The sequence below is a fragment of the Microcaecilia unicolor genome, chromosome 14 (genome assembly GCF_901765095.1).
Source record: "Microcaecilia unicolor chromosome 14, aMicUni1.1, whole genome shotgun sequence".
Classification (NCBI taxonomy): Eukaryota; Metazoa; Chordata; class Amphibia; order Gymnophiona; family Siphonopidae; genus Microcaecilia; species Microcaecilia unicolor.
This window is the reverse complement of record NC_044044.1, coordinates 45,566,367-45,590,071: the sequence shown is the minus strand read 5'-3', so window position 1 is coordinate 45,590,071 and position 23,705 is coordinate 45,566,367. Positions and strand designations below refer to the sequence as shown.

Here is a 23,705-nt window from a genome sequence, read left to right as displayed (position 1 = left end):
GGGGCTCTTCCCGGCAGCCATCTTTGACATGGGCAAGCAAGCATACTCTCACTTATTCTGGATGGTCTGCTCTGCTCCCATTCTCAAATAGGTTTCTAAAGCTGCAAAATGGAGGGGCTCAGGGCTACGAATGCAGTAGCAGTATATATTCTTCTATTTTCCAATCCAATAAAATTATGTGAACTAAAAAAAGTATTACATATGTAATAATGAATTCCAAATCTTTGGTTATACTAGAGTCACCCTCAGCTCCGGTTCTTTCCCTGTTGCATGCATGGAGCTGATTAAGGAAAGAAGAAACTAGGGTTTTGTGCATACATCTTGATTTGGAAGGAGGGACACTTGGGGTGAGGCCACAGTCCCACTCGATAACGTCTTCCGTAAGCTGTGACCTTTATCATTTTTACAAGTGCAATGAAAGTTTAAGTTTCCCTTTTCTATTACTGTTTTCTTTTGTGATCATTTTTAAAACGTTGTCACACAATACAAAAGATCAACAAACTCCAAATGTCCATATTATCCACGCCTTGCCCGTTCTCGTGATGGCGGCGTGGGCACAGCGTGCGTCGGGGGCGTGACGATGACGTAGGACGAGACGAAGATGGTGGCGTACTGCCTGTGTTGGCCCAGGCAGCGTGCGTCGGAGGCGTGACGTGATGACGTAGGGCGAGGCGAAGATGGCGGCGTACTGCCTATACAGGCAGCGTGCGTCGGAGGCGTGACGGGATGACGTAGGACGAGGCGAAGATGGCGGCGTACTGCCTGTGTTGGCCCAGGCAGCGTGCGTCGGAGGCGTGACGGGATGACGTAGGGCGAGGCGAAGAATCATCATGGCGGCTCTCCTGGCTTCCCGGTGCCTGGCGGCGGCGCTGTGACGCCAGTTCGGGGCCGGGAGTCACCGCCGGGGTCCTTCCTGCTTTCTGTGTCTCTCTCCTTTTCTCTCCTCCCCTTCCTCCTTTCTCTCTCTGGGCGGTAATGGCGGAGAGCGGCGGGGACGGTGCGGGGCTGATCCGCGTCGCCGTCAAGACGCCGAAGGACAAGGAGGAAATCGTTATTAGCGAGGCGGCGTCGGTGCGGGAGGTGAGCGGGGAAAGCGCCGGCACGATGGCCCCTCCCCCTCGGGGAATAGAATTCGGTCCCGGGGTTATAAGGTGGCTTTTTAGTACCTGCTGAGAATGAAGATGGGAGAAGAAGAGGCTTCTCCATCCTCCAAGCAGGAAGATCAAGATCATGATGGGCTTGGGCTGGGACATTGGGGGGGGGGGCAGGAATTGGAACCCCCCCCCCATCAATGGAACCCCCCCCCCCATCAATGGAACCCCCCCCCCCATCAATGGAACCCTCGTTTTCCTGTCTCTTAGTGACAGCTACATATGTTGCTCTCATGGGGGGGCAGGAATTGGGAACCCCCCCCCCCAATAAAACCCTCGTTTTCATGTCTCTTAGTGACAGCTACATATGTTGCTCTCATGGGGGGGGGGAGGAATTGGAACCCCCCCCCCCAATCAATGCAACCCTCGTTTTCCTGTCTCTTAGTGACAGCTACATATGTTGCTCTCATGGGGGGGGGCAGGAATTGAAACCTTCCCCCACCCCATCAATGGAACCTTCCCCCCCCCCCCAAATCAATGAAACCCTCGTTTTCCTGTCTCTTACTGACAGCTACATATGTTGCTCTCATGGGGGTGGGGGGAGGAATTGGAACCTCCCCCCCCCCCCCCAATCAATGCAACCCTCATTTTCCTGTTTCTTACTGACAGCTACATATGTTGCTCTCATGGGGGGGGGGGGGGAAGAATTGGAACCCCCCCCCCCCCCCCATCAATGAAACCCTCGTTTTCCTGTCTCTTAGTGACAGCTACATATGTTGCTCTCATGGGGGGGGCAGGAATTGGGAACCCCCCCCCCCCCCCAATAAAACCCTCATTTTCATGTCTCTTAGTGACAGCTACATATGTTGCTCTCAGTCCTAGCAGTGGACTAGTGGTTAGAGCACTGGACTTGCAATCCAGAGGTGGCCGGTTCAAATCCCGCTGCTGCTCCTTGTGATCTTGGGCAAGTCACTTAACCCTCCATTGCCTCAGGTACCAACTTAGATTGGGAGCCCTCCTGAATGTAACTCACCTTGAGCTACTACTGAAAAAGGTGTGAGCAAAATCTAAATAAATAATAGCAGTGATGATTGTTTTTGTTGTATGGCAGTTGTTTATATACTTTGTGTGCAGTTATACATTGTTCAGTTTGTAAACTGCCTACAACTTAGGTTTGAGTGGTATATGCATTTTTTAAAATAAATAAACATTACAGTATTAGGGAAAAGGAGGTGGGATTTAATGTACCACCTTTGTAAACTTACAATCAAAGCGGTTTACCTATTATATACAGGTACTTATTGTGTACCTGGGACAATAGGGGATTAGATGATTTGCCCAGAGACACAAGGAGCTGCAGCAGGAATCAAACCTAACAGGCTACTGCTCCGCTACCAATAACTTCCTAATAACTGCATTTACTCTAGAAAGGTTCAATAAATTGGCCTCATATTTCAAGATCCTTCTCTACACCCTGTTTAAACTCTTCCTTTTGGTGGTGCGGGCACTGCTGATTAAGAACCCATGCTCCAAGCCATCCTATCACAAATGGGGGCACGGAGGAAGTGGCCTAGTGGCAAGAACAATGGGCTGAGAGCTACGGAAGTCAGGGTTTAAATCCCACCCCTGCTACTAACACTCCTTGTGACCTTGCAAGTCAGTGTCTTCCATTTTTGTCTCAGGTACCCACTTGGATTGTAAGCTCTTTGGGAATGAAGATAACACCTGGATAATTATTCCTGTTTTACTGTATTGTTTCCCAAGTCGGTCTTGGAGTACCCCTTGAAAGTCAGGTTTTCAGGCTATCCACAATGAATAAGATTTGCATATAATGGAGACAGTGTATGCAAAATCAAGTTTACACATATTCATTGAGGATATCATGAAAACTTGATTGGCAAGAGCTAATCCAGGACCGGACTTGGGAAACACTGTTCTACTGCCCTGCGAGAGCGAGGCTGGTGTATCACACAAAGAAAGCAAGTGCACACAGTAGGCCAAGAAAAGAGACACCAGGCTCGTCTGAGCAAGGCTTTGCATGTTTTATGGTTTACTCCATTTGGGAATAATTTCAACTTCAGAAGAGGTTGAATGTGTTTATATTAGTGCCTTTTCTTATCAAGCTTATATGTATGATGTTTATCCCTGATGCAGCCTGATGGCGAAATGTGTCAAGTATGATGTGAATGTTGGCAGGGGAGGGGCAGAGAGAAATAGACATAAGTATTGCCATACTGGGACAGACCAAAGGTCCATCCACTTTGTACTTGCTCACATTAAACATCATCTGCCATTTGGATGCCCAGTCTCATAAGACACATACTTCAGACAAATAGGGTGATGAGGGAGGGGTTTGGCACAAGATGGAATAGGTTCAGTTCAGTAGATGAGGACTGAGAGCCAGACTGGCCAGGGTATTGCTATCTTCTATAGTGGCCCACCAGAACGGCAAAAATGAATGGGGTATGCACCTCTACTAGCAGGTGGAAACTAAGAACCACTGACTTCTAAGTAACCTATAAGTGGGCTGTGTAGTCCCTATAATCAGTCTCCAGCGGATAGAGGTGGTAAATCTGTGTAGTTCAGGTTTGGACCTTAGGATTTTACGATTCTAATTTTATATTAAAAATAAAAGTGCTTTCTTCTTAGTGCTGACCCTCTTGCTGGACGGAGGCTTGTGGGAGTCTCCTCAGGGGGGTGCCAAACCCATGTGGCCGGGCCTCCCATTCCCTCACCTCCCCGACTAGTTACTGGTGTGTCGGCTCTACGGTGCTGTGTGGGAACAGTCAGCCTTGAGAGCCTGTGGGAACTGGCCAGGAATTTGAAAAAAGACAAACCTCTGTTCTAATTTTGTTTCTTGACAGCATCCTTGGCTTTGCAGCCTCTTCATTTCTCAGTGGAGAGATTCACCGAGTTCAGCGAAACTTGTGGCCATCTCCAGGTTGTTCTCCTGCGCAGCTGCTGCTATGAGCCATTTTCTCAACAGTGGCAGTTTCAGAGTAGCCCCTGTGGTTAGAGCCAGTTTCACTTCCCTGTGCTGGCCTTAGTGCTGGTACTCCTTGGGGCCTTCGCAGTGGATTTTCTCCCTGATTTTATTTTAGCTATGCATCAGGCCTTTTGCCCGTCTAAGTTGGGGGCAGCATGGTAAGCAGGCTGTTCTCCTCCTTCTCCTTGTAAACAGCTGAGAGGGAGCCTGGGAAGCAGAGGAGGTTGCTGTTGCAGGATCCCTGATGTCTAAGGAGGGCCAGGAGTGGAATCCAGAGGATCCTTTGGGTTTGGAAGGCCCAGGCGATGCGGAGGAGTGGATGGAGGAGCTTCTGCTGAGGGAGGTCTCGGTGGTCCGCATCTTTCCTAGGGGTGAGCCCCAGGAATTAATAGCACAAGTCTGTGGTGTTGCGATTTAAGGAGGCTCCGTGTGTGGTGGACCCCCTTTCCCTATGCCTCAGGACATCAGGGGTGTTATAGAGACGCAATGGAAGTCTCCTGATGTGCAATGCAGGGTGGCTTGATTAATGGTGTGTGAGAATTCCATCCCTGAACAGGATAGAAATGCTCTACGGCCTCTGGTTGTGGATGCGGTGGTGTCCGTCATTACTAAAAAGAATACTGTACCGGTTGATGGAGGCACAACGCTCAAGGATCCTCCAGATCACAAGATGGAGACTCTAACAGAGTTTGGATGTGGCAGCCCTGGTGGTTCTGTTGGGCCAAGCGTGTCTTAGACGGGGAATCAAATGACTGGAGTCTGGTGATCAGGAGAGCTGGCTAAAATAAAGATGGGCTCTTCCTTCCTTTCTGATGCTATGTATGACTTGCTTTGTTCTTTGGCCAAGTTTATGGCACTCAGTGTAGTAGCCAGGGAGTCCTGGTCTGCTGATGCAGCGTTCAAAGCTAAGCTGAGTAGGTTTCCCTTTCGAGATCCTTGCTATTCGGTGAGGGGCTAGATAAATTGGTGACGTGCCTTGGTGAGATCAAAGTTCTCAGACTTCTGGAGATAACCCCCGTGCCTGGGGGCAGAGGTTTTTCGGCTAGGGGCCGTTTTCATGAAATGCGTCGCTGTAGGCCTAGTAGGTCGGGCTCTGCTCTGTTTGGTCGATATTTCCAATGCACCCAATTATTTCGGGGGAATCGCAGAGGTTGCCAGACTCCTGCCTTACTGCAACAGGACCCAGCCGAGTTTTCCCAGTGAAGGTGTTTAGGTCCACCTTCCGGTTCCAGTGAGAGCAAGATTGTGGTTATTTCATCGGGGGTGGACCTGGATTACTTCAGACCAATGGGTTCTGGAGGTGGTTTGCAACGGTTACATGTTGGAGTTCACCTGACCTCTGCAGGATGCCTTTGTGGAATCCCCTTGTCGGACTCTGTGGAAAGTAAAAGCAAAGAAATCTCGTCCAGAGAAGGAGAAATGATAAAACTAGATGACATGAGCTGAGGTTGCGGGGTGGTAGAGTTAGGAGTAATGTCAGGAAATTCTTTTTCACGGAGAGGGTGGTCGATGCCTGGAAAGAGGTGTTAGAGACAAAAACAGTGACAGAATTCAAAAAGGAAATGTATTTAGAAAATAGTTTGTAGAAAAAAAATACATTAAAAAAACCTTAAATGGCTGTGGGGGTGGATGTGTGAGTGACACTTGGACAACTACTACTACTACTACTACTACTATTTAGCATTTCTATAGCGCTACAAGGCGTACGCAGCGCTGCACAAACATAGAAGAAAGACAGTCCCTGCTCAAAGAGCTTACAATCTAATAGACAAAAAATAAAGCAAGCAAATCAATTAATGTGTACAGGAAGGAGGAGAGGAGGGTAGGTGGAGGCGAGTGGTTACAAGTGGTTACGAGTCAAAAGCAATGTTAAAGAGGTGGGCTTTCAGTCTAGATTTAAAGGTGGCCAAGGATGGGGCAAGACGTAGGGGCTCAGGAAGTTTATTCCAGGCGTAGGGTGCAGCGAGACAGAAGGCGCGAAGTCTGGAGGTGGCAGTAGTGGAGAAGGGAACAGATAAGGATTTATCCATGGAGCGGAGTGCACGGGAAGGGGTGTAGGGATGGACGAGTGTGGAGAGATACTGGGGAGCAGCAGAGTGAGTACATTTATAGGTTAGTAGAAGAAGTTTGAACAGGATGCGAAAACGGATAGGGAGCCAGTGAAGGGTCTTGAGGAGAGGGGTAGTATGAGTAAAGCGACCCTGGGTCCCGCAAATGACAAGACGGATTTGGATAGGTTGGAGTGGGTTTTGACGGCAACTCCTGTAGGTGGAATGTAAGGGTAGAGCCGGGTGGATTTCTACAGTCTATGTCCCAGAAACGCCAAAGAAAGACACTACTACTTATCATTTCTATAGCGCTACAAGGCATTCGCAGCGCTGTACACCATACACAAAAACAGTCTATGCTCAAAGAGCTTACAATCTAGATAAGACAGGTAAACAGACAGAACAATAAGGGTGAGGATAAAAGGACAGGGCAAGTGAGTTAGAAGTCAAAAGCAGTGGTAAAGAGGTGGGCTTTGAGTTTGGACTTGAAAACGGCCAAAGACGGGGCTAGACGTACAGGCTCGGGAAGTCTATTCCTGGCTCGTGATAAAGTATATAATATCACATTCATTGTTGATTTAATCATGAATTGATAATGAATGTGAATGTTGGGCAGACTGGATGGACTGTTCAGGTCTTTATCTGCCGTCACTATGTCACTCCAGGAGACCCTGCGGAGGTTGCTCGGCTGTTGTTCTGGTTCCCTGCGACAAGGTGGACACAGGCTGCTATTCCATCTATTTTGTGGTTCTCAAGAAGGGAGGGCAACTCTTGGCCCATTTTAGACCTGAAGGGGGGTCAATTAAGCTCTTCGGGTGCCTTTCTTTTTGATGGAAATGTTGAGATCTATGATCCTGGTGGTGCAGTCAGGCGGGTTTCTCACATCCTTGAATCTCATGGAGGCGTATCTGCAGAATTGTCAGCCTTTATCTCTGAGCTCAGTATTACGTACTCCTCGGAGATTTTAACTACCATCTTCTAACCAATACTCTGATTTTTTTTTCTTTTTCTATTTATTCAAGAACGTCGGCTGTTCCCAACATGTTAAACTTTCCTACTCACAAGCTCGGCAACATTTTAGATCTTGTCTTCTCTTATGATTCTTAATTTTCACCACTCAGTTTTTCTTCTTGACCTCTTTCCTGGACTGACCATTTCTTTGTGAAATTTCAGGTCCCTTTCCACCTCCACTCCTTTTCCTCTCCTATAACCCCTACTGCATACAGAACAGCAGTGTAATCGTCTTCATACACCTTTGTGCATCACTATCGAATAGACGTACAGACATGCCAGGGTGCATATTTCGGGGCATGTGTGCTAAAGACAGGACTCGCAGGGTCCCATCCGTAATGGTCACTGCTTTGGTACTTTCCATTCATCTGGAGGGACTTTATAGAAGGAGAAATTAAGTCTTACCTGCTAATTTTCTTTCTTTTAGTCCCTCCAGACCAGCACAGAACCCACCCTTGGATGAATTATTCTGTGTGTTCAGTCTTGGACTGATGTGCATAAGTATTGCCCCACTGGGACAGAACGAAGGTCCATCAAACCCAGCATCTTGTTTCCAACAGTGGCCAATCCAGGTCACAAATATCTGGCAAGATCCTAAAAAAAGTACCAAACATTTTATGCTACTTATCCCAGAAATAAGCAGTGGATTTTCCCCAAGTCCATTTTTTTTTTTTTTTTTAGAAGTCTTTATTGAACATTGTTAATTCTGAACATAGCGTACCTAACACATTCTCAATACAAATTTGCACATAGCAATGTGCCAGTTACATAACAAAGAATACACAGTAGAGTTGCCGTGCATAATCAAATACAGAATATACATAATGGTCTATGGACTTTTCCTTTAGGAAGCGGTCCAGACCTTTTTTAAACCCCGCTAAGCTAACCGCCTTTACCACTAAGTTGTTGGGAGTGCTCTCTGTGGTGGTGGCTGTGAGGTGCAGATGTTAGGTTGTGTTGCAAATACTTTCTGGGGAAAAAAATTCCTTTTCCAAGTTGTGGGGAGCTAATGTGTTTAGGCATGTGCAGCAGCACATGGTCCTCTGGGTTAGTTGGTGCAGCGTCAACTCTTGGAGGAACGTGGAGGGTTAGGGTATTGCCCTTGGGTGTTATTGCTAGGATTTCTGCTTGGCTATTCGAAGACTGACTCTAGAGGGACTGCACAGCCCACTTATAGTCACTGGTTCTAAGTCTCTACCTGCTGGTAGAGGTGCATAACCAATTTATCTATGCCGGTCTGAAGGGACTAAAAGAAAATTAGCAGGTAAGACCTAATTTCTCCTTATAGACCACAGCATGGTCGAGTGGGAGTGTAGGGGAAGTCATTAGGTGGCAACAGGGACTTGGGAGGTTACTAGACGGTGAGATGTACAATCCCAGAAATTTCCAAATCAGATCTGTTTAGGAAATGTAATCGGTGCACAAGATATCACTTTTTTTTTTTAATGAGGAAAGTGTTGAGGACTGTAACTGGGACACTGCTGTTGTGCCAGAGCCGGTGGTGGGAGGCGGGGCTGGTGGTTGGAGGCGGGGATACTGCTGGGCAGACTTATACGGTCTGTGCCAGAGCAGGTGATGGGAGGCGAGGATAGTGCTGGGCAGACTTATACGGTCTGTGCCAGGGCTGGTGGTTGGGAGGCGGGGCTGATGCTGGGCAGACTTATACGGTTTGTACCAGAGCCGGTGGTTGGGAGGCGGGGCTGGTGGTTGGGAGGTGGGGATAGTGCTGGGCAGACTTATACAGTCTGTGCCAGAGCCGGTGGTTGGGAGGCGGGGCTGGTGGTTGGGAGGCGGGGATAGTGCTGGGCAGACTTATACGGTCTGTGCCAGAGCAGGTGATGGGAGGCGAGGATAGTGCTGGGCAGACTTATACGGTCTGTGCCAGGGCTGGTGGTTGGGAGGCGGGGCTGGTGGTTGGGAGGTGGGGATAGTGCTGGGCAGACTTATACAGTCTGTGCCAGAGCCGGTGGTTGGGAGGCGGGGCTGGTGGTTGGGAGGCGGGGATAGTGCTGGGCAGACTTATACGGTCTGTGCCAGAGCAGGTGATGGGAGGCGAGGATAGTGCTGGGCAGACTTATACGGTCTGTGCCCTGAAGAGCATAGGTACAAATCAAAGTAGGGTATACACAAAAAGTAGCACACATGAGTTGTCTTGTTGGGCAGACTGGATGGACCATGCAGGTCTTTTTCTGCCGTCATTTACTATGTTTAGGGTCTGTGTTAGGGACGGCCAGGAAGATTTTTTTTTTTTTTTTTACGGGCTTCTCTTGTGTCAGGTTGCCCCCAATAAGTCTGCTTTGTCTTTTGCAGTTTAAAGAAGAAATTTCACGGCGATTCAAAGCTAATCAGGATCAGCTGGTTCTGATCTTTGCCGGGAAGATCCTGAAGGATGGAGACACTTTGAACCAACATGGGATTAAAGATGGACTGACAGTGCATCTGGTCATCAAAACCCCTCAAAAGTACGAATGGTTTTCGCAATCGTGTGGTAAAACCTTGTAGGATGTGCTGCTACTTGTTTCCATGTTAGTGTGATAGAGCTGGAGTTTCTCATTCCAGTTCCAGTGAAGTAAGAAAGGAAGCGTTGCTAAACTGGTTTTCAACAGTAGCCAAGGGTATGGTTGATAAACCTTTTGTATAAGTAACATTTGGAACATTGCTTAGGTTTACTTGAGTGTACCCTGGAGTGGAGGAGTAACCTAATGGTTAGTGCAGTTGGCTGAGAACCTGGGGAACTGAGTTCAATTCCCACTGCAGCTCCCCCTGACTCTGGACGAGTCACTTAACCCTCCATTGCCCCAGGTACGGAGAAAGCACCTGCATGTAATAAATGTAAGTCACTTTGATTGTACCACAGAAAGGTGGCAGATAAAATCCATGACCCTTTACTGTGAATATCTGGTACCTGATGATGGGCCAGGAAGACTGTTGATCGCAGGGTAGGAAGAAGATCAGTAGACCCCTGGCTAGAAGAGGAACTGGGCGAAGAAAATTATCAACAGGCAGAGGAGCAGTACTGGGCCAGGACCAGAAAAAAAACAACCCAGTAATAAACCCATGCAGGGAAATGGGGGCTGGGCCAGGGGTGAGCAGTGGTGGTGGTGGATCCAGTTACAGAGGGGAGGGGAGGGAAGAACCCAAAGTAAGTGGGGGGGGGGGGGGGAGGAATGGAAAAGAGTGGAGGAGTGGCCTAGTGGTTAGGGTGGTGGACTTTGGTCCTGGGGAACTGAGGAACTGAGTTTGATTCCCACTTCAGGCACAGGCAGCTCCTTGTGACTCTGGGCAAGTCACTTAACCCTCCATTGCCCCATGTAAGCCGCATTGAGCCTGCCATGAGTGGGAAAGCGCAGGGTACAAATGTAAAAAAAAAAAAAATTTATCACAAAACTTTTTCGCTGGTTCTGTAGCTTCTTAAGAAAAAAAGTGTCAATGTGACCTTAACGCAGATAGAAATCTGAGCTTGCCTGATGTAACAGTCATGTATGAAATGACTCTGTGCTTTTGCAGTGTTCAGTTAGGCTGTTGCTTCAAAGAGCGTAGCCACAGCTTACACATCCAGTTGGACTGCTCAGGACACAGATTCTGGATAACACGCTCGGTTCTGCTTTTGAGACTTCAGGATGCTGGCATTTCAGCTGACCCCCCCCTGTAGAGTGAGAATTTGTTTTGTCTTCGTTTTCATTTCGTATTTTCAAACTTCTAGGACTCCAGATCCTTCAGCTGCTGCGTCTCCATCTGCTTCTTCCGCCGCCGCTTCTCCAGCTGGTGCTGGTGCTGGCCCTACTACTACCAGTGCACCCGGCTCCCCCGCTGCCACAGCTCAGCCTTCGACTTCCAGCAGTGCCCCATCAGACAGCGGCGGCGGCAGTAGCGGTGATGGTGGCGGCGGTGGCGATGCTGGTAGTAACAGCAGTAGGCGAAACAGCGGAACCGAGGTGACTACAGGCCCCGGCGGGGGAACAGCCAGCGGGTCTCCCTCCATCCTCTGTGAGTAACATTGTAGCGCGAGAAACCACTGCTGAAGAGGGCAAGGAAAATATAGAAATGACAGTCACAAACAGAAGGCAAAATACTCTACTGGAAAAAGGCCACCAAGTGGAAGGAGTAGAGTTCCTGTACCTTAAAACGCTGGAGGCGGGACAGTAGCAGCACCTTCTCCCCCTGCTTCTGGGTCCACCCTTTGCACAATGGCATCGGACCCTGAATCAGGAGACTGCTTGGATTTGTAGATCTAATTTATATCTGGTATTTTAGTTTAGGTTATTTTTTGTCTGAGGTTCGTAATCCAAATTCAGTCATATGATTGACTGAAACGCCTGCTTAAACAGCGATGTCTTCAGATATTTCCTAAAATTTAGTACATTTACTTCTGTCCTAATGCAGACGGGCAGTCGGGAGAGTTAATCCATCCTCCCTTTCTTTAGTCCCATTCCCCCAATGCTCTCCTTTTGCTGTGTATGTTTTAGTTTGAGATTCATAGAACTTGACTTTGTTTCGAACTTGTCTGCAGCTGGTTTCGGTGGCCTTGCTGGACTGGGCACCCTGGGCATGGGCTCCGCCAACTTCATGGAGCTGCAGCAGCAAATGCAACGGCAACTGATGTCCAATCCTGAGATGCTGTCACAGATCATGGAGAACCCGCTGGTCCAAAGCATGATGTCCAGCCCCGACCTGATGCGACAGATGATAATGGCGAACCCTCAGATGCAGCAGCTAATGGAGAGGAACCCTGAGATCAGCCACATGCTGAACAACCCTGAGCTCATGCGGCAGGTACGTGGCGTGACTCGCTTAACTCCCTTGCTGCAAAAGACGTCAGTTGTGTGTGGGTGTGGCCAAGTGATTCCCCAGAGGGTTCATTGATCTGATTGATAGATACCTCTTGAATACGAATTGCAGATGTCCTGATAAAACCAGACTGAACGACCCTTGAGGAACAGGATTAAGAACACTTTTTGTTTTTCATTCTTGATAGCAGGGGCATAGCCAGACCTCGGCGGGAGGGAGGTCCAGAGCCCAAGGTGGGGGGGGGGGGCACATTTTAGCTGCCCCTCCCCCACCACGTCCGACCCCCGCCGCGACCACAAGGTACCTTTGCTGGCGGGGGTCTCCAACCCCCGTTATGTTCCTTTTAAGTGAACAAAACACAGATCACTGAATGCTGCGCGCCTGCATGTTACTTTAAGTGAAACTGAGCATGCTCAGTTTCACTTAAAAGGGACGTCAGGACTCAAGAAGACAGCAGCACAGATCAGTAAATGCGCCGGAGACCACCGCTGAAGAAGTCTTCGGCTGTCGGGGGGTTGGGGACCCCCGCCAGGAAAACCAGGGGCCAGGACTAAATCTGTGGGGGCCCATGCCCCCACGTATCTACGCCCCTGCTTGATAGACCATCTTTCTGTGGTACAGCCAAAGCTGTTCAGGTTTTTTTTATATTGTATGCAGGCACTTTCTCTGTCTCTAGAAGGATCACAATCTGTTTTGTACCTTGTACAGAGGGTTAGATGAATTGCCGAGAGTCATGAGGAGTCAACCCCAGTTCCCCCAGTACAATACCCATTAAGCTACTTCCTCAGTCCTCCATTCATGGGCTAGGTCATCCGGTCCTGGTTTTATTCCTATCCCATGCAGTCAAGTGTGGTTCGTGTTTTCTTAGGGTTAACCAGAGCCAGAAGACCCCGAGGAGGGGGAGGCAATAACAGGACTGAATTGACTCTGCCTATCCCAAAAGAGCAATGTTAACAAGCAGTCCTAATAGGCTAAGAAATGTTGAAATGCAAATCTTGAGAACTGTAAAATCAGCTTCGCTGTCTGATAGGCTGAGGGAGGTTAATGTGTATTTCCTTGGCTCAAGTGCAGCAGATGAATCCAGAGTTATGACCATCTACCAGCAGGTGGAGATAGAGAGCACTGACCTGACCTCCATCTTATGGGATGACATGCAACTTGTACATAAGTATTGCCATGCTGGGACAGACCAAAGGCCCATCAAGCCCTATATCCTGTTTCCAATAGTAGCCGATCCAGGTCACAAGTACCTGAAGGTTACAGCTGGACGGCCTGGGCAGTCCATCACCTCCAGGAGAGCATCATTATGACCTTTGGGGCAGTGCATAAGTTTTGGCTGGATGGAGGCTCATCTGTTCTTAGCAGAGGTGGGGGAAGACTGCCTAGTGGTGGTGGTGGGGGTGGGGGGGGGGGGGGGGGTTGTATGCCGCATGGCTCTATTAGCTGCACGTCAGTCAGATCCTTTTGGGTTCAGGTGAAAAAGAAAATCTCTGGCTGAAGAGGGAACACCTGATGTGTTCTGATTTCTGGAGGTTGTGAAATGCTTTTCTCATATCCCTGCCACTTTTAATTTTGCAGACCATGGAGTTGGCCCGAAACCCTGCAATGATGCAAGAGATGATGAGGAACCAAGACCGAGCCCTCAGTAACCTGGAAAGCATCCCGGGCGGTTACAATGCCCTGCGGCGGATGTACACTGACATTCAGGAGCCCATGTTCAGCGCCGCAAGAGAACAGGTGCACTGTGGGGAGCATATCATGGTTCCCTGCCAGCAAAAAGTGCTTGAATCTAATCCTCTGGGATCTGGAACCTGGATTCTCAGTGGGTTGCTATCGGACCAATTTAAAAATTCTCCAGCAGTGAAGTCCATGAACTTCTGAGAGCACATGGGCTTCTCTAGCAGATGTGATCTTGAAAGGTCATGTACATTCCTGGAGTTGGATAATCCTTATTTGAGTTCTGTTTTTAATCCAGGGCCTGACACTAGAAAGAGGTAATAGGGACACAAGACAGTGGAATAACAGGGAGCACAGTGGTAGAGCAATCAATTCCACAGGGAACAACAAAAGGCAAAAAGGGGCGGGAATGAAACGGGATAATCAAGTCTTTTTTTTATTGTTGGCATCCACGGGAAATAGCACAAATTGAGAGCTTTTAGACAGTCAAGCACTGAATCATGGACTCTACGCGGTCCGTATTTCGACTATAGGCTCCAACGGGAGTCCAGGCAAAATAAACGATGTCTCAAAGTAGTAACACCAAGCCTGCTGAACATTGGCGTCCCTATTGCAGCATCTTGATTGAGTATTCTGTTTCATCGATCTGGTCATTCCCACCCCTTTTTGCCCTTTGCACAGTGGTAGGGACCATTAATCTGTAGGAAGCATTGGCAGTGTTATAGGAGGAAGGGGCTAGGCTGGTAGATCAGTTGCAGTGCACTGCCCTGCCATGCCAAAGGTCTTTAGTTCCATCCCCGCGTCAAGACTTCTGCTTCACAGATCGTCTGGGGCTGAGGAAACAGCGCAAGGGAGGAGTTAGGAGGAAAGGGAGTTTAGGTGACACTTGAAAAATCACTTGATTGTAATCAAGGTTCTGGAAGGAGCATCTAGTGCATGTCTTGTGACCCAGGACCCTGGGTAATCTTAATGAAAGCACGCAATCAGTATACCAGCTATGATTTTCAGTTGAGCTGAAACAAAAGGTTCCAAGAGGGAAGAGGAGTGGTTTTGAGCTTTGCTGTTCTCGGGGACTGAGTGGATAGTTGTCAGACAGCAGTAGATCAACAAGCATCACAAAGGAAGAAGGCCTGTGCTCCGGGTGATCTGCATATGGAGGGGTAAATGATGGAATAGCTTGTCAAAATCAGTATTTTATGTTGGTCACAGCCAATAGGGATGAGAGCAAGCAAAACAATTGGGTTATATTTTTACCCTTAAATTTATCTAAGATTTTTAGTATTTTATTTTTGTTTCATACGTTACTTTTAATAGGGAAATTTTAGTGCATCCTAAGTCTATTAGTGCATGTTAAATCAATTTAGTTCACATTACGGAATCACACACACTTAACAGCCAGTTCTGATCTATTAAAAGTACAGGATGAAATTGTTTAGCCAGTCCAATTCTGTGGCTGTAGATATGTCAGAGGAACGTTCATCCTTGCAGTTTCTTATCCATGAGATTTCACTCTGTTCATAAAGGTTTTATAAGTTAAAGATTTATAGCAAGAGTGGATGCATCTCGCTCACCTTCCCAAAGAGCTGCATGAAGAGAATATAACGACACATGTTTTATGGTGATCTCCAACCTATTGTATTTATATATTTTTCCTTTCTGTATATGTTTCATCTCAGTTTGGCAGTAACCCTTTCTCCTCCGTGCCTGGAAACACAGATGCCTCAGCGTCGCAGCCCTTACGGACAGAGAACCGAGAGCCCCTGCCAAACCCCTGGGGTCCCTCGTCACCTGCATCCCAAGGCCAGGGATCCAGCACAGATGGGAACACCCCAGCAGCAGTTCCAAACCAAAGCACGCCTACCATATCAAACCCCCTCGGAGTCAGCGCTGGCAGCCTGGGCTCCGGTAGGTGTTGGAAACAGTTGTCACACGGAGCTGATGAAAGGGGGTGGGGGGTAGAATGATCTTGATCTGACATCCCAGGGCTTCTTATAGCAAAGTGCTCTAATCACTGAACCATTCCACCCTACTTTTACTAAGTTTAAGCTGACAGTTGTCTTTTGTTTTGAATATGTGATGCTCACTGAATGAATTAAGACATTTCCTTAGCGTCCTCAACAGACCAGTCCAGAACTTGTGGGTTTGTGCTTGTCAACCAGCAGGTGGAGACCGTCCGCTGGTCAACAGGCACAACCTCTCAGGTGTCCATCCACCTGCTGAAGATAGAAAATACTGAGGAGCTGGACTGGATGCTAAGAGAGAGATGTTTCGGCTCAATTTTCAGTTCTCTATCTCCACCTGCTGTTGGATGGGCACAACTGTCCTACAAGTTCTGGAATAGTGGGAAGGACTAGTGGAAAAAAATGATCAAGTAAGACCTAATTTCTCCTTTGTCTATGTTTCCAGTGTTTCAGATATTTGGATGGATGTGTTACATAAATCTATACATTTTTTTTCTCATGCTCCAGGAAAGATTGGGCGTGACCAGGGACAAAATGTAATTCTCGGTCTCTCCCTCTCATATGGAGGTTTACGCCTCTGCATGAATTTTTTGATTACACATTTTAAAATTTTATAGGCCAGAGGCCCTGCTTTGCACTGACCTCTTCAACTCAAAGAACAGGGAGAGTTATGGGTGAGGTTCTCAAATTCCATCAGATAGCTACAGGTTGTGAGATCAGGCCATTTCATGGATGGGAAAGTGCAGAGTCTTGGATTGTGCACGCAAGGAGACCTGTCCGGTGAATATGCAACATGGAAAATGTTTGAGCTCAAAATGTCTTTACCCATTAACCCATTAGTGCCCAGTGTTCCCATATGGGCACTTATTATGGGAACATTGGGCACTAATGGGTTAACAGTGTTTTGAGTTGTCTCCTGGTCTGAAGTCAGACTGGAGGCCATTAACAAAGTCGAGGCATTTCAAAGGAGGGCCACGAAATAGTTCACGGCCTGCACAATATGCAGAGAGACGCTGAAATTGGGTGGCGGAGCAGGTGGGGGGAAGAGGGGTTGGTGGTTGGGAGGCTAGGATAGGGGAGGGCAGACTTATACGGTCTGTACCAGAGCCGGTGATGGGAGACGGGACTGGTGGTTGGGAGGCGGGAAATACTGCTGGGCAGACTTATACGGTCTGTGCCCTGAAAAAGACAGGTACAATTCAAGATATGAGTTTATCTTGGGCAGACTAGATGGACCATGCAGGTCTTTTTCTGCCGTCATCTACTATGTTACAGAAGTAAGGATGTACTTTCTAGAAAAATCCACTGTTACGAATACATGGCATCTCCCAAATCCCTTCTAATATCGAGCAAACTGCCATAAAGTAGCTCAAGGGTGCTTAGGAATCATATGAAACAGAAACAAGGGAGCTCAGAAGGAATGTGCGAGAGTGTTGGATTCCTGGAGCAGACTTCAGTGGAGGTTACAGTAACCGAAATGGGATACGGGCCTAGAGGGGCCCTAGGGGCAGAGAGAGAACAGCGCAGACAGTGTGTAAGACTTGTGGCTGTACAATCGCAGGTACAAATGAGCAGACGGGGTGGACCGAGCCTTCCTCACCTGTCACCATCTTCTCTGTTTCTGTCTCTTCCTGTGCCCTCAGGGATGTTTAACAGCCCAGAAATGCAGGGTTTGCTACAACAGATATCAGAAAACCCACAGCTCATGCAGAATGTGATCTCCGCCCCTTACATGCGCAGTATGATGCAGACCCTGGCGCAAAACCCAGACTTGGCCGCACAGGTAAAGTTTGGGTATAATGGCACAATTTTGTTTATCTTAGGGGGGTGGGGGGTGTTTTTCACATTACGCCTATATTTTGTGTTCTCCTTCCTGCACCACCTCTCCCCACAGGCCTCATTAATGAATTGTGTCTTAAAGTGCCAGAGTAAACGCCAAGCCTGGATGGCTGACCGTAGAACCAGAAGAGTCTTGAGAACTGAATCTGGGGTTCCCTCCTGGCGGTGGAGGAAACCTGGTCCCTGTTAAAATAGTATTTCAAAGCTCCGATCTTAAAATAGCATCCCAATAATATGTAGCAGGGAAAAAGCGTAGGTGTTCTTAAAAATATAAATGTTATAAACCTTTTGTATAACTGTAAATTGAGGTTTAACCTTCTGATGGTTCAAGAACCTGTCTCCCAGAAAGGCCAAGAAGCGTCTCATGGTGACAGCGTTTTGAAAGTTGGAAGACACTGTGGTCAGATTGTTTCTGAGAGTTTGTTTGTACACTTAAAATCTGCTTGTGGGTGATTTCATTCTGTGTGAGCAACTTCTGCAAACAGAATACACACAAAGCACAGATTAATCCAAGCAGGATTCTCCAACATCTGTGTTCCACCTTCCCTGCAGATGATCGGGAACAACCCTCTCTTTTCCGGGAATTCTCAGCTCCAGGAGCAGTTACGGCTCCAGCTACCAGCGTTTCTGCAGCAGGTGAGGAAGAGAGCAAGGCTGAAGGCTTGTCGGACCCTTAGGCTCTGTGGGATTGAACGTGACTTGCGTGGTGTATTTCCTTTCCACGTTAGATAATAGGAGAGAACAGCTATGACATTTTTCTGGTACTTAATCCTTATGGCTTTGTTCGTCCTGGAAGGGGTGAGGCTGGTGTTCCACTAATTGTCTTCTCCCCACTCCAGATGCAGAACCCGGAGTCTCTTTCAGTAATGACCAATCCCCGAGCCATGCAGGCTCTGCTACAGATCCAGCAAGGACTTCAGACGCTACAAACAGAGGCGCCAGGGCTGGTTCCCAGGTAAAAGTGAAAACGGTCTTTCCGTTGCTTCCTCCCCAGTCTGCCTCTGATGTTCCCAGAGTTCTCTAGCATTACATTAGTAGAGTATTCAGCATCTGAACCTTTAGTTCAGAGTAAAACACACCCTGAGCTTTTCAGTCCATTTTCTCTGTGCAGTACTTTATCACATTAACATTTTTTTTTTTTTTTAAGTCCAGGAAACATGAGCAGATATGAGGTGGTGGTTATGAAACACCCACCCTGCAGACCAGGAAAAAAAAAAGTTTTCCTTACTACATCAGAAATTTTCACTAGAGAGAGAGTTTGTTTTTGCAGCAATAATTCACATTGTGCCATCACTGCTGGAGTGGAAAGTGTGGCTGTTAATTTGGGGGGACGGAGGGTGTTAGCACTTGGTTAAAGCTGAATAAAGCCTCAATTTAGGAGATGGGCGTTGTTTTAGAAAATCTCAGAACCACCCCATTTATAGCTGATCACTATTGTGTTTGATCACACCTTTTCCAGGTGTTCTTTTCCTTAATGTAGGAGTCCCTCGGATCACAGGTATCGTGAATTTAAAATACACCTAACTATTAGTGAGTTCGATTCTTAATTAACTTTTGTACTGCAGCCCTGTTCTTGAGCTGTTCCCCACTCTAACACATGCTTAAAGCCTGGGTTTTATTCTGCAGTGGCGACATGTCTGTGTTAGCAAGGGATGTCATTTAAAGTTTCATAATTGTTTTAAGAACACAGTGTGGTCCAGAGATTTATTTAGCATCCCTGGTAAAAAGTTTGGCTGTGTGAACATGTGCATCTCCCCTCTTGTGGCTTTTTTTTCTTTTCAGCCTCAATTCATTTGGGTTGCCTGGAATGGCCTCCTCCACCGGAGGAAGCACAAACCCCGAGGTCCCACCGTCTTCCACCTCCGGGCCAACAGGGGGCAGCACCTCCCAGCAGCAACAGCAACTCATGCAGCAGATAATTCAGATGCTGGCTAATAGTGGTTCTCAGGTACATAAGCTGCCAACTGAACTGCTATAAAACAGGGGTTAGTAGAAAGGAGGTACAGTCTGGGTGCAATTGGCGCTCCGGTTTACATCTCCAACAAGTCATAGCAGAAACCCGCACTGTATATATACTCGCTTCTGGTAGCCGTCTCGTAGGGTTACCATATTTTGTCCTCTCAAAAAGAGGACACATGTCCCTGCCTGCCCACGCCCCGCCCATTTTGCATCCTCTCCCCGCCCCCTGTCACATAGTCCTCTCCCCCCGGGTCACCTCCCCTCCCCTTACTTACTATCTACTGCCCTGGTGATCTAGTGACCTCTTCGGGGTAGGAAAGAGCCCCCTCTTTCCTGATCGGAGCTCCCCTTGCCCTGCATCCTGTTGCTGTGACGGACTCGGGATTCAAAATGACCGCCGAGAGTTGAAGTCTCGCAAGGCCGCTTCAACTCTCAGCGGCCATTTTGAATCCTGAGACCGTCACAGCAACAGGATGCAGGGCAAGGGCAGCGCTCCGGGCAGGAAAGAGGGGGCTCTTTCCTGCCCCGAAGAGGTCACTGGACCACCAGGGCAGTAGATAGTAAGGGAAGGGGAGGCTAGGATAGGCCCGCCCGCCCGTTTGTCCAGAAATCTGGACAAACGGCCGGACTGGCAAAACCCGTCCAGACGCCCGGACATGTCCTCAAAAAGAGGACATGTCCGGGTAAATCCAGACAAATGGTAACCCTACGTCTCATCACTACTTCTCTATGGCTGGTTCTGTGCACATGTGGGAAACGGTGTGAGCAGTACATTGGGTAGGGGCTGAGAGCTCCCTATAGCAGCGAGAGTACACGGTTTTACAGCTGTCCTCTGCAGTCTCTCTCTGAAACTCTGATTTCTCCTTGTCGGAAGTCATTGACAAGGGTTCACAGATTCATGGGAGCCTGAGAGGATCTATGACGTCAGTCCTTCTGGTATTGCTCCTGGAGCTAGTCTGAACTATTGGCCCAAAAGATGAAAGATTTTGTACAGCTCTAGCTGTTCTGCTGAGTCAACCTGTGACAATACACACATCCCCCTCCAGTAGCAATAGAACAGCTTGCTTAATATAATGTTTGTTTATTCCACATATGATATAATGTATTGTTAGTTTTGGGTTACAGTAAGTGACCTTTCACTTGCCACGTTATAAGTTCGGAAAAAAATTACATCAATAGATCTGCAGTACAGTACTAATTATAGAGAGTGATCAAAAATCAGAAAAAATACAGTGGGTTCCAGAAGAGCTGGTAGGCAAAAACAGGGCCAGTAAATTAGCAGGGAGTCTAATTTTTCTGGGAGGGGGGGGAAGGAGCCTTCTTTTAGAGGGCAGAATTTTATGTTTTTTAACGTGGAATTTTTTTTCCCCCCTCTCTTTTGTCTGCAGGTCCAGAGTCCAGAAGTGCGCTTCCAACAGCAGCTGGAGCAGCTGAATGCCATGGGCTTTATCAACCAGGAGGCCAACCTGCAGGCCCTGATAGCCACCGGTGGAGATATCAATGCGGCCATCGAGAGACTGCTGGGCTCCCAGCCTTCCTAAAGCCACAATCTGCCTCACTAAGACATGCACACAACCACCTCAGTCCATCTGCCAGCAGCCATTGCTCATGTTTCAGGCTTCAACCTTCATTGCCGTATCTCTTTAAGTTAAGACTGCAGGTTCAAGCCATCGCTATCTTGTTTCTGAGTCTGGACTCCTAGCAAGTGGCCAGCAGAAATCCAAATTTCTCTTTTTTTTTTCTCTCTTTCTCCCCCCCCCCCCCCCCCCCCCCCCATGTCCTCCCTCCCCGGTGTGTATGTCAGATCCTCTTCCTCTGTAGATAACCTACTTCTAACCTCAGTCCTGGTATTCTGCAGTTATTTTCATTCTAACAGTATAAATGATAAACCATTTTTGTTTAATTTAATTTTTGGTTTTGGGGTTTTTCAGGAACTATTTATGTTTCAAATACAAACAAGGTAGGTACACAACAAGTTAAAGGTACAGATAATCAAATGTCCAAGCATACCCATTAGAACAGAAAAAGGAAATCCATCATCAAACCACCACCGACCCCTACCCTCTGCATAGAACCTACACCTCCATGTATGCCCTTGCCTACCAAGCTGGTCCAAGAACTACCCATAGTGGAGGGTCTGTACTCTTATAACCCCGTGCCCCCCCCCCCCCCATGAGACATGCAGAATACTAGAAGGAAAGGACCCCCACACACAGAAAAATGCACCCAAGAGAACCAGAAAGGGCACCTAGTTGGTTCAAAATATGAACATGAGGGGCCAAGGAATGGACACATCCCCCAAACAGAATAGAGGTGATGCTGGGATTAAAGGTAAACTGCGTAGGTCTAAGCTCCATTACAAGTAGCACATGGAGCTGCTTCTTCCAATGCCAGTAACTGCAGGGCGTCCAATTGTAGTCCAGTATTGCAAAGTACACTTCTTCCCTACTATACAAGCCTTCAGTACTCAAGCCTTCTGATTTTTAGTTCTAAGGCCCAAGGTTGGCACCTGACCTAAGCGAATTCCATCCGGGAGAAAAGCAATTTTATGATGTAAAATTCTTCTGGCAAGACCTCCAGAAGCACTTAATGAGTTTGCACTCATAGGAAGGATGATAAAATGTGTTGGGGCACTCCCTACAGTTGAGACAGCGAGGGGTTTCGATACCGCCCATCGCATGGAGTCTAGATTGCGTGATATAGGCTCAGAGTATCACACGATGTTGGCACTCCTGAGGTACCACACTGTGAACCCAAAAAGGAATACTTTGGATACAACACACCAGGTCCTGAGAACTAACCTGAAGACTGATGTCTCCAGACCAGTCAGCTGCTAGATCTTCGAGATCTCGGAAAGGGCAAGCAACGAGCAGCCTTTTATGTAACAAAGAAATAGAGATAGGATCACCAGACGTCAAAAAAGGTTGTGAAATTTGGAATCCAGATCAATATAGAGTTGCGAGGAAACATAATGAGTAAGTTGCCAAAATGCATTGCAGTCCGCAAAGTCCCACACAGTCGGAAAGAGATCAGCCAACGCCTGCAGGGAACCATCCGATGAAGATGGCAGAGCTTGCTAAGCCTGCCTTCCAGCCATCGCAACAACCGAGGATTATCCATGCCTGGAGCAATGTCCAAGTTCCCCCGGATTGGCAACAAACTACTACAATGTGGGTCAAACTTCCACAACCGAGCTTAAATCCCATCAAATCTTTTGTACTGGTTGTATGAACCCACTACCACCCAGATGAGATCGCAAGACAGAGGGCTTAGCATGCAACACATAAAGAGGCAGGGGCGAAGACAAATTTTATTCCATAAGTAGAGGAGTGTAATCATTCCCCTGGGAAAGCCAGTCACATAAGTGGCACAACATACCATATATGCCATATTGTACAATTTAACATCCAGAAGACCTAAACCACCCTGGGGCCAATTACCCACTAAAGTTTGGTGGTTGATTTTTGCTTTCTTACCATCCCAGAAAAACCTGAAAATTAAAAGATCACAGATCATTGGAAGTCATAAATCAAGGTAAAGTTTGCAAATAATACAGCCATTTCGGGAAGAGAACAATGGCAAAAAGATTAATTCTCCCTAACAAAGATAACGGGAGTCTGGACCATTGCCGCAATTTCTGTTTAGTCAAGGAAAACAAATGGGATATGTCGTGTATATAGATGGGATGTATCCACACAAAGCTGAATCCCTAGATAAGTTAAAAAAAAAAAGTAAATCGTGAATTCTGCGCAGAGAACATAAGAATAGCCATACTGCATCAGACCAATGGTCCATTTAGCCTAGTGTCCTTCCAGCAGTGGCCAATCCAGGTCACAAGTACCTGGCAGAAACCTAATTAGTAGCACCATTCCCTGTTACCAATCCCAAGTCAAGCAGTGGCTTCTCCTATGTCCATCCCATCTCAATAACAGACTATGGACTTTTCCTCCAGGAACTTGCCCAAACCTTTTTTAAACCCAGATATGGTAACCGCTGTTTCCACATCCTCCGGCAATGAGGTCCAGAGCCTAACTATTCTTGAGTGAACAAATATTTCCTCCTATTTGTTTTAAAAGTATTTCCATGCAATTTCATTGATTATTCCCCTGGTCACTTTTTGAATGAGTGAAAAAATCGATTCACCTCCAAACCACTTAGGATTTTGTAGACCTCGGTCATATCCCCCCTCAGCCGTCTCCTTTCCCAAGCTGAAGAGCCCTAACCTCTTTAGCCTTTCCTCATATGGGAGCAGTTCCATCCCCTCTATCCCCAGTGGACCCTAGCGAACGCCTTCTGTGCATCGAAACTAATAAGCAGAGAAGGCAGTGAACGGCGATGCACCATC

The 23,705-nt window shown here is 47.6% G+C and overlaps 1 protein-coding gene across 1 annotated transcript; it reads left to right on the top strand.

Moving 5' to 3' along the window:
- The first annotated feature begins 820 nt into the window (after positions 1-820).
- Positions 821-21,268, top strand: UBQLN4 (ubiquilin 4). Its single transcript, XM_030186935.1, has 11 exons — positions 821-1,080; positions 9,447-9,598; positions 10,840-11,123; positions 11,647-11,909; positions 13,503-13,661; positions 15,278-15,506; positions 17,206-17,345; positions 17,954-18,037; positions 18,241-18,356; positions 19,184-19,349; positions 20,749-21,268. Exons 1-11 carry the CDS (start codon positions 976-978, stop codon positions 20,899-20,901), a joined length of 1,851 nt encoding a protein of 616 aa, XP_030042795.1. The 5' UTR covers positions 821-975; the 3' UTR covers positions 20,902-21,268.
- Positions 21,269-23,705: the final 2,437 nt, after the last annotated feature.

What these genes read in the sequence shown, in the direction of transcription:
- UBQLN4 (XM_030186935.1), top strand. Translation starts at nt 976, where the DNA reads ATGGCGGAGAGCGGCGGGGACGGTGCGGGGCTGATCCGCGTCGCCGTC. An exon ending in ACCCTGAGCTCATGCGGCAG is followed by an intron (nt 11,910 to 13,502) that starts GTACGTGGCGTG and finishes TTAATTTTGCAG; the next exon opens with ACCATGGAGTTGGCCCGAAA. An exon ending in CGCTGGCAGCCTGGGCTCCG is followed by an intron (nt 15,507 to 17,205) that starts GTAGGTGTTGGA and finishes CTGTGCCCTCAG; the next exon opens with GGATGTTTAACAGCCCAGAA.